This window comes from Coffea arabica, chromosome 1e (assembly GCF_036785885.1).
Source record: "Coffea arabica cultivar ET-39 chromosome 1e, Coffea Arabica ET-39 HiFi, whole genome shotgun sequence".
Taxonomy (NCBI): Eukaryota; Viridiplantae; Streptophyta; class Magnoliopsida; order Gentianales; family Rubiaceae; genus Coffea; species Coffea arabica.
Genome location: NC_092311.1, coordinates 25,869,306 through 25,883,173, shown reverse-complemented (window position 1 = coordinate 25,883,173; position 13,868 = coordinate 25,869,306). Strand labels below are relative to the sequence as shown.

The following is a 13,868-nucleotide window of genomic DNA, read 5'->3' as shown; positions in this document are numbered from 1 at the left end:
GGCTGTCACATCAGCACAGCGCCCTTTCCAGCTGACGTCGGGGGGCCCTGTCCACTTGGAGGTTGGCGCTGCGGAGGAGCACGCGCGGGAGAGCGCTCCTCCGAGCTTGTGGCACTTCTGCCACGTGGCCCCCTTCGCTTTTGGCCGTCCTGGGAGCTCTCCCTCAATGACCGAGTCCAGCTCCCCGAGGTGGCTCGCGAGTGGGTTGCGGGATCAGTCCTTCCACGTGACAGAAAGTGGATGGAACTGGCCAGCCCGTCCGAGCTCCAGGACGTGTACTGCACCGCCCAGGCCCAAGTAAGCCCCTTTTCCGCTTACGCCCCTTGGGTTTCTGTTCTTTCCCTTGACGAAGTGCTAATGTTTACTTTCCTCTCCCTAGGCCCATGCCGCCGGTGCCGTCCTGGTGAACCGCTTCTCCGAACTGTCTCCCGACCTAGAGAAAGTACAAAAGAAGAATCGGGAAGCCGAGTAGAAGCTTGTCCAGGGCCTTAAGGAGGCAGGATCCCTTAAGGCCAAACTGGGCAAGGCCGAGAAGGGGCTGGAGGAGGCCCAAGTCCAGCTCGCCGCCACCCGGTCCGAGCTGGACCAGGAGAAGAAGGGCGTGGCGAAGCTGAGGGAGGACCACACCATTGAGCTCTCAGGCACCGTCAGCCGGGAGCGCAAGAAGGCTGTTCGGGATTTCATCTCCTCCGAACGATTTGCCGAGGACGTGGCCCTCCTCAACCAGCCCATCTTCCAGGTCGGCGCCACGCGGGCCCTGAACCAGGTGAAGGGCCTAAACCCACCTGGCTTCAACTTGGCTGACTTTAAAGACTACAACCCCGCAGCTGGGGAGAAGCTGGACTGGCTCTTCGACGGGTACTGCAAAGGGCATGCCCTGAAGGACCTGGTGGGCAGGAGCGATGTGGGGACCGAGCTGGCGGAGCTTCGCCTGGAGGAGGAGGAGACTCCTGGCAGGGCTTCCGCGAAGGAGCCAGTGGCTTAGGGCAGCGGTCACTCCAGAAACCCTTTCCATCCTCTTATAAGGATGTGACCATGCCCCGCAGTTCATGATCTCCTCAGATCCTTTTTAACAGCCTTCTCCCCCCTCCTCTCAACATGTTTAAGGTGTACCTTCAGTTCCCACCTCTCAACATGCTTAAGGTGTACCTTCAGCTCCCACCTCAAGCAGGTCGTCAGCGAGAGGAAGGCATAGCTAGGTTTTCCTTTCCTTGTATAGCTCGGTAGGCTTTGTAATAGATAGGGTCTGAATGTATATATGAGATGAAGTTTGAATGAAACTATCAGATTTGTCTTTCAATTCCCTGTTAACGGCGAACTCTAATGACCGAAAAGGAACACCGACCTCCCTGGTAGAGCATCAAATAGATCCACCACGGCCGCGTGCCGACCTCTTGGGTCGAGCATCTATCGCCCTTTAAGCTAACGACTAAGCTGTCAGGGACACCAAACCATCAAACCATCAGGCTGATCCTGCAGTCGAATTCCAAATAATCGGAGTGACGCGCCGACCTCCTGGGCCGAACACAAAACCTCTAGGCTTCAAGCTACGCCGACCTCTTGGGTCGAACGTCAAACCTGATCTACTGAAGCGGCGTGCCGGACTCTTGGGTCGAGCATCGAGCCCTAAGGTTTTTGAGCTGCGCCGACCTCCTGGGTCGAGCGGCAGAATCTAAGGGTTTATGCCCTGCCGACCTCTTGGGTCGGGCATCAATTCTCAGACTTTGAGGGCTTTCCGTCGATTCATTATTTCGATTTGTCCCCTTGCCACCGACCTCCCGGGTCGAGCGTCAAAATCCTGAAGATAATCATGCCGACCTCTTGGGTCGAGCCCCAACTTTAAAGGCAGTCAGTTCATTATCTCCGTCAATTCATTATCTCGGTCATATCACCCCCGAGCCCCCCACTAGGACACTTAGGATTATCTGAGTGTGCTAGTGCAGAAGTGAGAAGTTTAATAATAACGAGAAGGGACTTAAAACTTGGAAAGCCAACATTTATTCAATGATGAACTTGTACGAGGATTCCAAAAAATACAGTAAAATACCCTGGACTAGCTTATCCTACGAACAACCGCAAATTTGAGAAGTGCCAAGTGCGGGGTACCTCTGCTCCGTCTAATCTCGTAAGCCTACAGTACCCAGTCCGGCTTGTCTCTAAGACCTTATATGGCCCCTCCCAGTTCGGGTCAAGCTTGTTGGAGCTATGAGCTCGGCTGACTGAGTTCTTTCTTAGGACGAGATCTCCTGGCTGGTACTGCGTACTCCTCACCCTTGCGTTGTGGTAGCGGGTGAGCTGGCTTTTATACTTAGCCATTCGTATCGCCGCTTCCTCACGCTTGGCCTCCAGCAGGTCCAAGTTGCACTTCAGCTCCTCCTTATTGGCTGTCGCAACGAAGTTTTGTGTCCGAAGCGAGGGGAGGCCGATCCCTGCGGGCACCACCGCCTCCGTCCCATAGGTCAGGGAAAACGGAGTCTCTTGGGTGGCTGTCCTCGGCGTAGTGCGGTAAGCCCAGAGGACGCTAGGGAGTTCATCTACCCAGTTAGATTGGGCTAGTTCCAACCTAGTCTTTAGCCCCTGCAGAATGGTTCGGTTAACATTCTCCACCTGACCGTTGGCCTGGGGGTACCCGACCGAGGTGAAGTGTTGGCTGATCCCGAGCTCAGCGCACCAGCTTTTGAAGGGATTTTCACCAAACTGTCGCCTGTTATCGGATATCAAGACATGCGGAATCCCGAAACGGCAGACTATGTTCTTCCAGAAAAACTTCTGAATCGCCCTTCCGGAGATCGAGGCCAGGGGTTCGGCCTCCATCCACTTTGTGAAGTAGTCGATGGCCACCACGAGGTGTTCGTACCTTCCAGGAGCTCGGGGGAATGGACCTAGAAGGTCAATCCCCCACTGGGCAAAGGGCCAAGGACTATGGATGGGGACCATCTCTTGAGTGGGTTGATGGCGCAGCGGGGCGTGCACCTGGCAAGCTCGGCATTTCTGAACAAGGGCTGCGGCATCCCGAAACACCGAGGGCCAGTAGTAGCCTAGAAGCAGGCATTTTTAGGCCAACACTCGGGACCCTACGTGTGCCGCACACAGGCCTTCGTGCACTTCTCGGAGGACACAGTCGCCCTCATCGGGGGTTACGCACTTTGCCAGGGAGACACATACGACCTCTGGTAGAGGGTGTTCCCAGCGTAGGGGTATTTAGCAGCTCGGAGTTAGAGTCGGCGAGCCTCGGTTTTATCCTTGGGGAGGACATCCGAGCTGAGGAAGTCCATAAGAGGAGTCATCCAAGTGGCCGGGCTGTCAATGGCCAAGACCCGTACCGGGTCAATGTTTTTTTGTTTGACCACCTCCACCAAAACTTCCATGCTCAGATGGGCGAACGAGGAGGACGCCAGCTTTGATAGGGCATCCGCCAGCTTGTTCTGCGACATTGGCACCCGCTCAATCTCGAAGATGTCGAACAGTTTTATCGCCTCCTGCACTTTGGCCAAATACTTCCTCATGACATCCTCCTTGGCCTCGTACTCCCCGCGGACTTGGTAAACTACAAGCTGAGAGTCACTCCGGATCCTGATCGCGGTTACACCCATCTAGTGGGCTATCCGCAATCCCGTCAATAGGGTCTCGTACTCAGCCTCATTGTTGGATGCCGGGAAGTCAAACCTAAGTGCGTAGGTCAGCTCCTCCCCGGTGGGCGAGGTGAGTAGCAGGCCGGCTCCGCTTCCTTCCTTACTTGAAGCCCCGTCAACAAATAGTACCCACGGCTCTTCCGGCCGCGCCGCCTCGGGCTTAGAGCTCGGCTCAGACACGGGTAAACTGGTTCCCTCGGCGAGGAAGTCTGCTAGGGCCTGGGCTTTGATAGAGGTGCGAGGCTGATAGCCGATGTCGTGCTCGGCCAGCTCGACGGCCCATTTGGTCATTCTGCCCGAGACTTCAGGTTTCGTGAGTATCTGCCGCAGGGGTTGGTCCGTCAGGACGGTGATGCTGTGGGCCTGGAAGTAAGGTCGAAGCTTCCAGGCGGCGTGCACCAAAGCGAGGACCAACTTTTCCGCCGGTGTGTACCGCGTCTCCGGCCCTTGTAAGACTCGGCTAACGTAGTATATCGGCCTTTGGACCCCCTCGTCCTCCCGCACCAAAACCGCGCTAACAGTCTCGTTGCAGGCAGACAAGTATAGGAACAGAGTCTCCCCCTGCTCTGGGGCAGTCAAAGCAGGCAGCTCGGCCAAGTATGCTTTCAGGTCGGTGAAGGCTTTGTGGCATTCCTCTGTCCATTGAAAGTCATTTGGCGCTTTCAAGATTCGGAAGAAGGGTAGCCCCCTCACCGCGGAGCGTGAGAGGAATCTATTCAGGGCGGCCATCCTTCCCGCGAGCCGTTAGACCTCCTTGACGCTCTTCGGGGGGGCCATGTCTATGATGGCCTAGAACTTGTCCGGATTGACCCGGATCCCTTCCCGGGAGACCAGGAAGCCCAGAAACTTTCCCGACCTAACCTCGAAAGTACACTTCTTTGGGTTCAGCCGCATCCGGCTTTCCCGCAGAATGTTCAAGATTTCCCTCAGGTCGGGAACGAGCTGCTGATTAGTTCGGCTCTTGACGATCATATCGTCCACGTAGACCTCCATATTCCTGCCGATCTGATTCTGGAACAGCTTGTTGACCAGACGTTGTTAGGTAGCTCCGGCGTTCTTTAGTCCAAACGGCATGGTCCGGTAGCAGTAAGTTCCTTCCTTGGTGATGAAGGAAGTCTTTTCCCGATCCTTCTCGGCCATCTCTATCTGGTGGTATCCCTTGAAAGCGTCCAGGAAACACAAAACGTCAAAACCAACAGTAGCATCTACTAACCTGTCAATCCTCGGCAAGGGGAAGCAGTCCTTCGGGCAGGCTTTATTTAGATCTGTAAAGTCCACGCACATCCTCCAGGACTGGTCCTCCTTCTTCACCAGGACAGGGTTGGCTAGCCAGGTCGGGTAGTATACCTCCAAAATGATTTTAGATTCCAGCAACTTACTGACCTCCTTCCTGATCACTTCATTACTCTCTGGAGCGAAGTTCCTCTTCTTCTGCTTCACTGGCTTGAAGGTGGGATCTATGTTGAGGTGGTGGACGGCCAGGTCAGTCGGAATCCCAGGCATGTCCTCTACTGTCCACGCGAAGACTTGGGCGTACTCCCTTAGTAGAGCCTTCAAGTCATTCTTCCCTTTGGGGGGTAGCGACGCACCGACGCGGAGGACCCGGTCAGGCCTGTCCTCTCTCAGCGGGAACTCTTCAATCTCGTCCTGGGTGCCCGATTGCTGGGCCTCCTCCCCTGGGATGTAAGACTTCAAGCTGGTCGTCTGGGCGACCACCTGCTCATGTCCCCGGAGCACGACCAGGTAGCAAGTTTGGGCCACCTCTGGGTCTCCATGCACCTCAGCTATTCCTCCCGGGGTGGGGAATTTGACGCTGAGATGGAAAGACGACGGGATAGCTCGGATGCGTTCAAGGCGGGCCGTCCCAAGAACACGTTGTACGGGGATGGTTGCTTGACCACCACAAAATTGACGGGGATGGTCCAGTACTTGGGAGCCTGCCCCACCGTAACCATCAGGGTGATCATCCCATCCGGAGTGATGGGCGGTCCGGTAAAGCCCACCAGGGGTGTCCCAACCGGGGTGAGCTGTCCGTCCTCAAAGCCGAGCTCCTTGAACACCCGGTAGAACAGGATGTCCACCTCGCTCCCTTGGTCGACGTACACCTTTTTCACCCGATAATTATTGGTCACGACGTCTATCATGATGGACTCGTGGTTACCAGACGCCAGGGGAACCGCGTCTCTCGGTCCGAAGGTGATCTCCTCGTCCATGCGCAGACGTTTCAGGGAGTCATCCCCCTCGGGGAGAGGTCGCCGGTTCTTCCTGGCTGCATGGCTGTCCCCCCCGTAGGGCCCCCAGCGATGGTGTTTATCACCCCTGCCAGGTTCTGGGTGTCCGGGTCGGGGTAGTCGGCCCGGGGAAAGTCACGGTGCTCAGGGCGGTCGCGACGCTGGGCCTCCCCGAGGTCCCCGCGGTAGGTGCGTCCTGGCCCCTGGCCCGGTCGACCTTGCTGCACGAATCACCCCAAGAAGCCGCGCTGGATCAGATCCTGTATCTCCATTTGCAGGGCCCAGCACCCCTCCGTATCATGCCCAACGTCACGGTGGAAGGCACAGTACCGGTCCTGGTTCCTCTTGTTCCGGGATGTCCCCATCTTAGGTGGCCGCCCCTCTAGGCCCTCCGCCTCCATAACGGCTAGAATTTGGGCTCTGGGCCGAGTTTGGGGGGTGTAGCCTTTTGCTGGAAGCGGCGGCTGAGCGGGGGCTTTATCCTTCGAGAGTCGGTCGAAAACATTCTTCTTGACCGGGCCGTCCCTATGCTCGGGCGGGTTCACCCGTCCTCTTCGATCTCCGAGCTCCCTATCTGATTCTCTCTTCAGGCGACCAGCCTCTTCCGCATTAGCGGCCGCGTGCGCCCTGGTCAAGAGTTCTTCCAGGGTACCGGGGGGCTTCTTGGCGAGCTTGTCGAAGAGCTCCTCCACCCTAAGCCCATTCATGAAGGCGGCCATGACCACCTTCTCGTCTTTGTCCCTGATCTGCAAGCTCTCCGTGTTGAAACGGGTCATGAAACTCCTCAGGGACTCATCCGGTTTCTGCTTGATGGCCATCAGATGAGTCGCGTTTTTAGAGTAAGTCTTCGAGGAGACGAACTACGCGGCAAACTGTTTGGCCAACTCGGCGAAACTCCGGATGGACCCCGGCGTTAGGCCCTGGAACCAGAGCCGGGCCTTCCCCTTCAGAAACATGGGGAAGGTCTTGCAGCGGAGTTCATCCGCGGCGGTTTGCAGACGCATGCGTGTCAGGAAGACCGAGAGTTGGTCTTCCGGGTCGGTCGAGCCGTCGTACAGTTCGATGTTCGGGATTTTGAATCTCCGCGGCAATGGGTAATCTTCTATTTCTCGGGTGAAGGGCGAGGCTGTATAGTTGTCCTCGTACAGCCGCGGCCACAGGATCTGCTCAAGCTCGTCCCGGACAGGCGGCCACTGGGGAGGGTCTCGCGGCCGGCTCTTGATAGATCGGGCGGGGGAGCGCTCAGGCTCGTTCCGAGCGAGCTTCCACGAGGAGGGATTCCTCGGTCGGCCCCCCGCGGTCCGATTGCGAGAATATCTCTCGCTGTCACCGACTACCGAGGCCCGCGGCCGAGGTGGAGTCCGTTGCCGTTTCCTCTTGGGGGGCTGGTCCCGGGACTCATCCTCCGAGGGAACGGGAGGCGATTCATTCTCCTTTCCCTTCGCCTTGGAGGTTTGTGCGCCCCCCGCTTCACCACTCTCCTTTGCCTGTCGGATTATATCCTCCAGCATGGGAAGGTTCTCCGTCACGAAGTGAAAGACCTGCTGTCTCCGTTCCCCTGAAAGGGCTGAGCCCCCAGCGCCCCGAGCCGCCTCGGTCTCCGCTCGCCGGGACCCCTCGCCGGCTCCTGGATCGGTGTTCTCAACTGTTCGCTTAGAACGTGTTCTCGCCATCAACACAACTACTTTTACCTTTCTTCGGTTTCCCACAGACGGCGCCAACTGAAGAAGCACGGAACTTCCCCGGACCGAGCTGAGCTGATGAGCTCGGCTTGCTGATGGAAATAGCGCGTCCTAAGCCTGAAAGACACACAAGAAAGTGAACTAACAGGGGCCCTGAGGTTGTCCCCAAGGGCACTCCGACGGTCAAGTTAGTTTTCCGGTGAGTGAGGTTCACGGGAAGTAGAACGGTCGGGAGTAATTGTCCAATAGTGAGCGTACCTTGCGCAGTCACTGTGCGTTACCATTTATACCTGCTTAGGAGTCCGACCTCCGTACGTTTCGGGACTCGCCCAGAATAGCCTCAATCCCGCTCTGAGGGGAGAACAATCCCGACCTATGCGGAATTGTTCTCTGGAGCCCCTTAGAGCCCTAGCGGCGGAGTGCTCGCGGGACAGTTCACATGGGCCCAGGGTCTAAGCCCTGCTCGGAACTCCCTAGGCAGCCACGTGTACAGGCCCAAGACGGGGCCTCTGCACTACCCAACTGAGATAAATACAAGTAAATGGAATTCGAGAGGCACTGAGAATAGAAGTGCTATCCAGCCGAGTTGAGCTTGAGTATGGTTAGCTTGAACTCAATGCATGGATGATAAAGTCGAGCTCGACTTGATAGCATTTGTAATCTTGTTGAGTCTATGGGTGTTCTATGATAGAGCTCGACTTGATAGAACTTGACAAAGTGTTCTGTGAGCTCGGACCTGATACATGCGTCCAGGTAAAAAAATTCCAGTAGCTGAGTTTCTGCAACTCTGTTTCTTGCCAACCTCATACAACTCGAAGTTCAGACAATCATACAAGATACATTTGAAGCAAGTCAGTGCAGACCAATGAGCACATGATAGTTTCAAGGACAAAAGGCTCACCAAGTTCCAAGTAGCAGCTAGCAACTATCATTTATCTCACTCCAGCATCATAAAATTTGACTTAATATAGATTAAATACAAAAACCACGCATCCAGATGAAGTATTTTAATCCATCACATAAGAATTCCCTATCTTAGCATAAATGACTATCTTTTTGAGCAGCATATCACGACTTTCATAATCACCTTTAAAGCTCAAAGCCATGATGCAATGAACTAAAGAAACAAAACACTAAACATTGTTTTCATAAAAGAAGGGACACAGAACTTCGCACCATATACCTAATTGCAATCAAAAATTCATTTTCTATATTAAGTAACAGACTACTTCTCGGTACGCCTCGATGACAGCAACATCTCATGATCGACTCCTGATCACAGTAACAGCAAGATACACAAATGAGACCTGTTCTCACCCTCATGATCAATTCATCAAACCAGAAACGATAATTCAGCAAATGGAAAAGAAAAAATCAAAGAAATGGATAAAACTTAGAAGTCTTCAGTAGCTTCTTGCCCCTTATCCATCTTCAAACACTCAATAATACCTGCATGAACAAGTCCTTTACATTTTAACACAAAAAACAGCGAAATAAGAAAAACAAAATAAAATTTTACTCCTTGAAGATAGCAAGTAGACCTGATTCTATTCAAAGCAGCGCTTCATATTTTTGGAAGCTCATATTCTTTGACGGTTTCCATTTGCTGCATAGAGGAAAAGAAAGCACAAACAAACAAATAATTACACAATAAGTGCTAACTAGTAACCACTAATTTATGAACAAATAATAAAACTATAAATGTAAAACTTACTTTCTTTTTGACTCCATGTAAATTTCTACACCAGTCGCCTGCACACATTAAAACCTGAACTACCTCAGGAGCAAGTGAAGCTCGGTAGGAATCAATCACCCTACTCCCAACACTGAAGGTGGCCTCGGATGCTACAGTAATGATAGGAATGGCTAATATATCACAGGCCAGCTGAGATAATACCGGGTATGAGATCCGATTGATCCTCCACCAATCTAAGCAGTCAAATTCCTTTGGATTTGCTCCAACTGGCTGGCGAGCCTTGTCCAGGTAATCTACCAATTCAGACTTGTGGGCCTCATTGGTCTCGACTTTGACACAATACTCATCAAAATCATCCCAAATAGAAGATGATGGCCGAAGCGGATCCTGGCTAGTAGATGCACCAAACATTGAATTATTTGCACCAGCACTTGCACTGGCAGCTATAACAACATACTCTTCATAAAGGTCAAAGATGGCTTGCCGAACTTTTATAATATTCTCTTGTGCTTCATAAGGCGGGTACATCTTAGGAAAGGCAAACTCTATCACTCGCATTTTCTGCCTTGGATCCAAAATAGCAGCAATGGACATCAACAAATTGCATTCACCCCAGTATTTATCAAACTTGAGCTTCATTCTTCTAACCATTCCCCGGATGAAATCATCTTCGTCATTTTCTCGTGCATCCAACACTTTCTTCACCTTTAGAATCTCTTGGAGGAACAAGTTGCTAGTTGGATAATCACTCCTTGAAATTATGTGCATGGATGTCTAGAACTTCTCTAAAATGGTGTAGACCTTTTCTACTTTTTCCCAATCCTCAGAAGATGGACAAAAATCATAATGGGGCTCCCGGTCTTGGAAACGTGAAAAAACCTCCTTAAATTTCAAAGTACAACTCAACATTTCATATGTGGAGTTCCACCTTGTCCTACAATCAAGGAGCATTTTTTTCCCTGATATTTGAAGTTGTTCAGCAATTCCAGCAAATAGCAACGCTCTCTCATCATACCAGTTCACAAACTCCACGCTATCCCTAATGTTTTCAATGATATCCACTATCTCACTTAGGCCATCTTGAACCATAAGATTGAAGACATGAGCACAACAGGGAACATGAAACAATTTGCCTCCACCCAATAGCTTATTTGATTTGCCAAGATCATGTTTCAGAAGTCTCACAGCCGCATCACTATTGGAGGCATTGTCGTCTGAAATTGTATGAACTTTCTGCTCAATACCCCACTCCTTCACACACTTGAAGATTGAAGCCGAGATCTCAACTCCGCGTTGAGGTGGCAGAATGTGAACACAACTGAGTACCCTTTTTTTGGAGTTTCCAATTTGCATCAATCCAATGCCCAGTTAGAACCATGTACTCAATCTTTTGGTTCTTTGATTTCCACATATCAATTGTCAAGCTCACTTTCTGCACACGTCTCAACAAGTTCTTTAACTTCTTTCTTTCTAGTTCATACACCTGTACACAGTCATTTTTAACTGTCGAATGCGAGATCTTTTGCCACTTCGGCATCCCATGTTTCAACATAATGTTGAAACCCTCTTCCTCCACAATGGTGAAAGGATGCTCGTGCATTAAGATCCAATGTGCAATTGCCTCCCTCAATTTTTCCACATCAAATTTGTCCGAATGCAATGCTGGTACAGATGGACAACTATATCGATGCCTCAACATGCTAGTGGTTTGTTTGGTTTTGCCTCGGCATAGTTTTTTCCCACAGTGTAGACAGATGGCATAGTGTAACCCATCTTCTGTAAATTCTTGGAAGTCATCCCGTGACTCAAATGTTTTACATCTTTTAGGCATGTGAAATTCACTGTCACCTGCATCTTCCTCTCCTTGTTGAACATTCTGGCCCCCGGTTGCCCCTTGTTCTATTTCAATATTCACACGACCACTGTCACTTTCAGAAGCAATAACATCATTTTCTGGGTTCTCATCGCTCACAAATATTGAGCTGTCCAACATTAGTGGAGCGGATGAATCAGCTATAGACACATGTGGGCTTGAAGAAACCTCAAGTGGACCAGACATGCCTTTAATACCCAAAAAAAAAAAAATTCCAGCATTTATATGTCAGTTCATAGCCTCAATGATCTAAAAACATAGGAGTTTCTACTACATCTAAATGTGTAATATTACTTCCTCTAGATAAGCTTTGAGTTTATCAAAAGTCACTTCATTTGTAATTGCCACAGTGTACTGGGCAGTGAGGTTTTTGTAAGTTCAATTAACACACATGAACATTGTTGCATATGTACATGATTAACGTAAGCCGAAATCTTTTTCATGAGAAGAAATGCAGAATCGTCAATCTACTTTCATTTCTAACAATCCCAACATAATAAAAGAGCAATATCAAGCCTAGGATTGCCATACTTGCAATAAAACAGCAATTCACCAAACAAACAACTAATCTGAAATTTACAAATAAACCACAAGTCTCAGTCATTTATGAATAAAACAGCAATTTACCAAACCAGCAATTTCATAGTTGCAATAGAGAAGCAGAGAAACAAATAAAACTAACATCACAGCCACGGCTATCTAGTGTAACCTTACATTTATGAATTCACATCCAAGATTTGCCTGGGATAAAGGATACTGCATCGACTACGAAACTGCTATTAATCTGAAATTGAATTTACCAAAAAAATACAAGTCTCAGTCATATTTTCTGATTTTATGGCTCGGTATTAACGTCACCGGATTACAGTTGCAAGAAAGGTATAAAACAGCAAAAAAATTACAGCAAAAACCCAACTTCACGGCCAGCCATCCAATATTCATTGAAATTCACATCAAAGAAAAAACGAGCAAGTTCAGAGCCATTTTGGAGATGCTTACCTACTTTCTCCGCTATCGTGCCTAGAAGTGAATTACTTATTGAAGGAACCGAGCCCACGCTGCATTTTTTCTTACTCCACCGACCGAGCTACCCTCAATGATCAAAACTTCATCTAAGCCTCCACAATTGTAACCCCCAGTTTCAGATTAGGGTCTCCAGATAAAGAAATGATACAAAATTTAGAAAAATCACACTAATAAAACACTTGTTTACTACACAAATACATATTAAATACCTCAATTTGGAAAATGAAGGTGCTCTTTGATGGGGTTTGGTTTTGAAGTCTAGCTCAATTTCGAAGTCTGGTGGTCATGGATGAACGTGCCTCCAGTCCACCTCAAAAGGCTCAATAGCAATCTGGTGGTGGCGGATGAACACTGCAAATTCAAGGATTTTGCAGAAGTTTGAAGAGCAGTACAGCTCTATCACTATGCAGCTGTGAAGAAGCTCTCAATTTTAGCCGAAGTTTGAAGCATGAAGAAGAAATGACGAAGCATAAGTTCTTTACTTTTCTTCAAGTTAATTACATTTTTTTTTCGTCAAATGACTTTCACCCCTGAAATATGTCATATCTACACTGTTATAGCCATAAATATAGAAACTAATAAACCTAAAATAGTAATTTGTAAAATAATAATATACTAATTAAATATTTAAAGGAATAATCGATAGAGCTCATTGAGCATTCGAGCCTAACATAACATGCTCAAATTTGACTCGAAGACCCAATCAAGTAGCTCGAGTTTGACGCAAACTCGGTCAATGCCGAGCTCAAGTCGAGTAGTCGACCGAGCTTCTCGTAAGCTCAAGTTAAGCTGCTCAATTATTTTACACCCCTAATTGAGACAAGATAAATGGGAATGGACCATGCAAACTTAATCAAAGAGGCATTATACGGAGTAGAATAAAAAAGGAGAGTGGTATAGTTCATTAGCCAAGTAGTTCTATTTTAGAGACATGTCAAGCTGCCATTCCAATGATTCAAGTTCCTGCTGTTTAAAGGACCAAGGTCCTCACCCAAAAGATTCCAAGCATCACAACAATGCAAAGGAAATTGATGTTACTGTCCTTCAACTTTTTTACTCCATGATCCGTAATCTAGCTACGAAGCTCATCCTCCAGCAGTGAAGCAAGTACCTTTGTCATCTTCGCATTGCTTCATAAGGTGCTTTAAGCTTCAAATACTTCTGTTGACTATAAACTCCTACAAGCAAAATCAGTATGTCGTTAAAAAAAATTGCGTTTCGAGAAAGTAACATGCAAATAAAAGGGGTCCTTACAGAGAAAAAAAAAAGAATAAGACACAACCAAAATGAATGAATCATGCAAATTTTCAGGTCTGTCCTAATATCCTGTAAATAGGCCAAAACCATGCTTCTAGTTAAATAACTAAATACAAGCCAATCTGCAATTGAAAGATAAAAACTTTAACATATCCATAGCTTCACTTCTAACACATAAAGTGAAAGAATTGGTAGCTGTAAATTTTCTAAAAAAATCCAAATACCAATAAGAATAACTCAGTGCATTTCCACATGATAACATACCCCACATTAAATAAAACCATTGTCCAGCAATATCAAATTTAATAACAGTCAATATTAATATCCAAAATCATAATTCATCATACAAAATTTATCCAGGAAACAAAGTGGGAACGGCAAAATAACTGTGCACGTTCAATTTCCTTAGAGAACCCAAAACTCACAATTCTATTTTTCAAAACAACAAAATTATACACTCATATTCATCAC

General features: G+C 49.0%; 3 protein-coding genes across 3 annotated transcripts; all 3 read right to left on the bottom strand.

Moving 5' to 3' along the window:
* Positions 1–6,093: 6,093 nt before the first annotated feature.
* Positions 6,094–6,681, bottom strand: LOC113692664 (uncharacterized). Its single transcript, XM_027211136.1, has one exon. It carries the CDS (start codon positions 6,679–6,681, stop codon positions 6,094–6,096), a length of 588 nt encoding a protein of 195 aa, XP_027066937.1.
* Positions 6,682–8,938: 2,257 nt separating this feature from the next.
* LOC140016475 (zinc finger BED domain-containing protein RICESLEEPER 1-like) lies at positions 8,939–10,009 on the bottom strand. Its single transcript, XM_072070001.1, has 2 exons — positions 9,298–10,009; positions 8,939–8,994 (listed from the first exon to the last, which is right to left on the bottom strand). The coding sequence occupies exons 1-2, from the start codon at positions 10,007–10,009 to the stop codon at positions 8,939–8,941; spliced, it is 768 nt and encodes a 255-aa protein (XP_071926102.1).
* A 6-nt stretch (positions 10,010–10,015) lies between these two features.
* LOC140016471 (zinc finger BED domain-containing protein DAYSLEEPER-like) lies at positions 10,016–11,300 on the bottom strand. The gene is made up of 2 exons (XM_072069996.1): positions 10,568–11,300; positions 10,016–10,455 (listed from the first exon to the last, which is right to left on the bottom strand). The coding sequence occupies exons 1-2, from the start codon at positions 11,298–11,300 to the stop codon at positions 10,016–10,018; spliced, it is 1,173 nt and encodes a 390-aa protein (XP_071926097.1).
* Positions 11,301–13,868: the final 2,568 nt, after the last annotated feature.

What these genes read in the sequence shown, in the direction of transcription:
- LOC113692664 (XM_027211136.1), bottom strand. Translation starts at nt 6,681, where the DNA reads ATGGCCATCAAGCAGAAACCGGATGAGTCCCTGAGGAGTTTCATGACC.
- LOC140016475 (XM_072070001.1), bottom strand. Translation starts at nt 10,009, where the DNA reads ATGCACATAATTTCAAGGAGTGATTATCCAACTAGCAACTTGTTCCTC. An exon ending in TCAGGTTTTAATGTGTGCAG is followed by an intron (nt 8,995 to 9,297) that starts GCGACTGGTGTA and finishes TTGTTCATGCAG; the next exon opens with GTATTATTGAGTGTTTGAAG.
- LOC140016471 (XM_072069996.1), bottom strand. Translation starts at nt 11,300, where the DNA reads ATGTCTGGTCCACTTGAGGTTTCTTCAAGCCCACATGTGTCTATAGCT. An exon ending in TTGGAAACTCCAAAAAAAGG is followed by an intron (nt 10,456 to 10,567) that starts GTACTCAGTTGT and finishes ATACAATTTCAG; the next exon opens with ACGACAATGCCTCCAATAGT.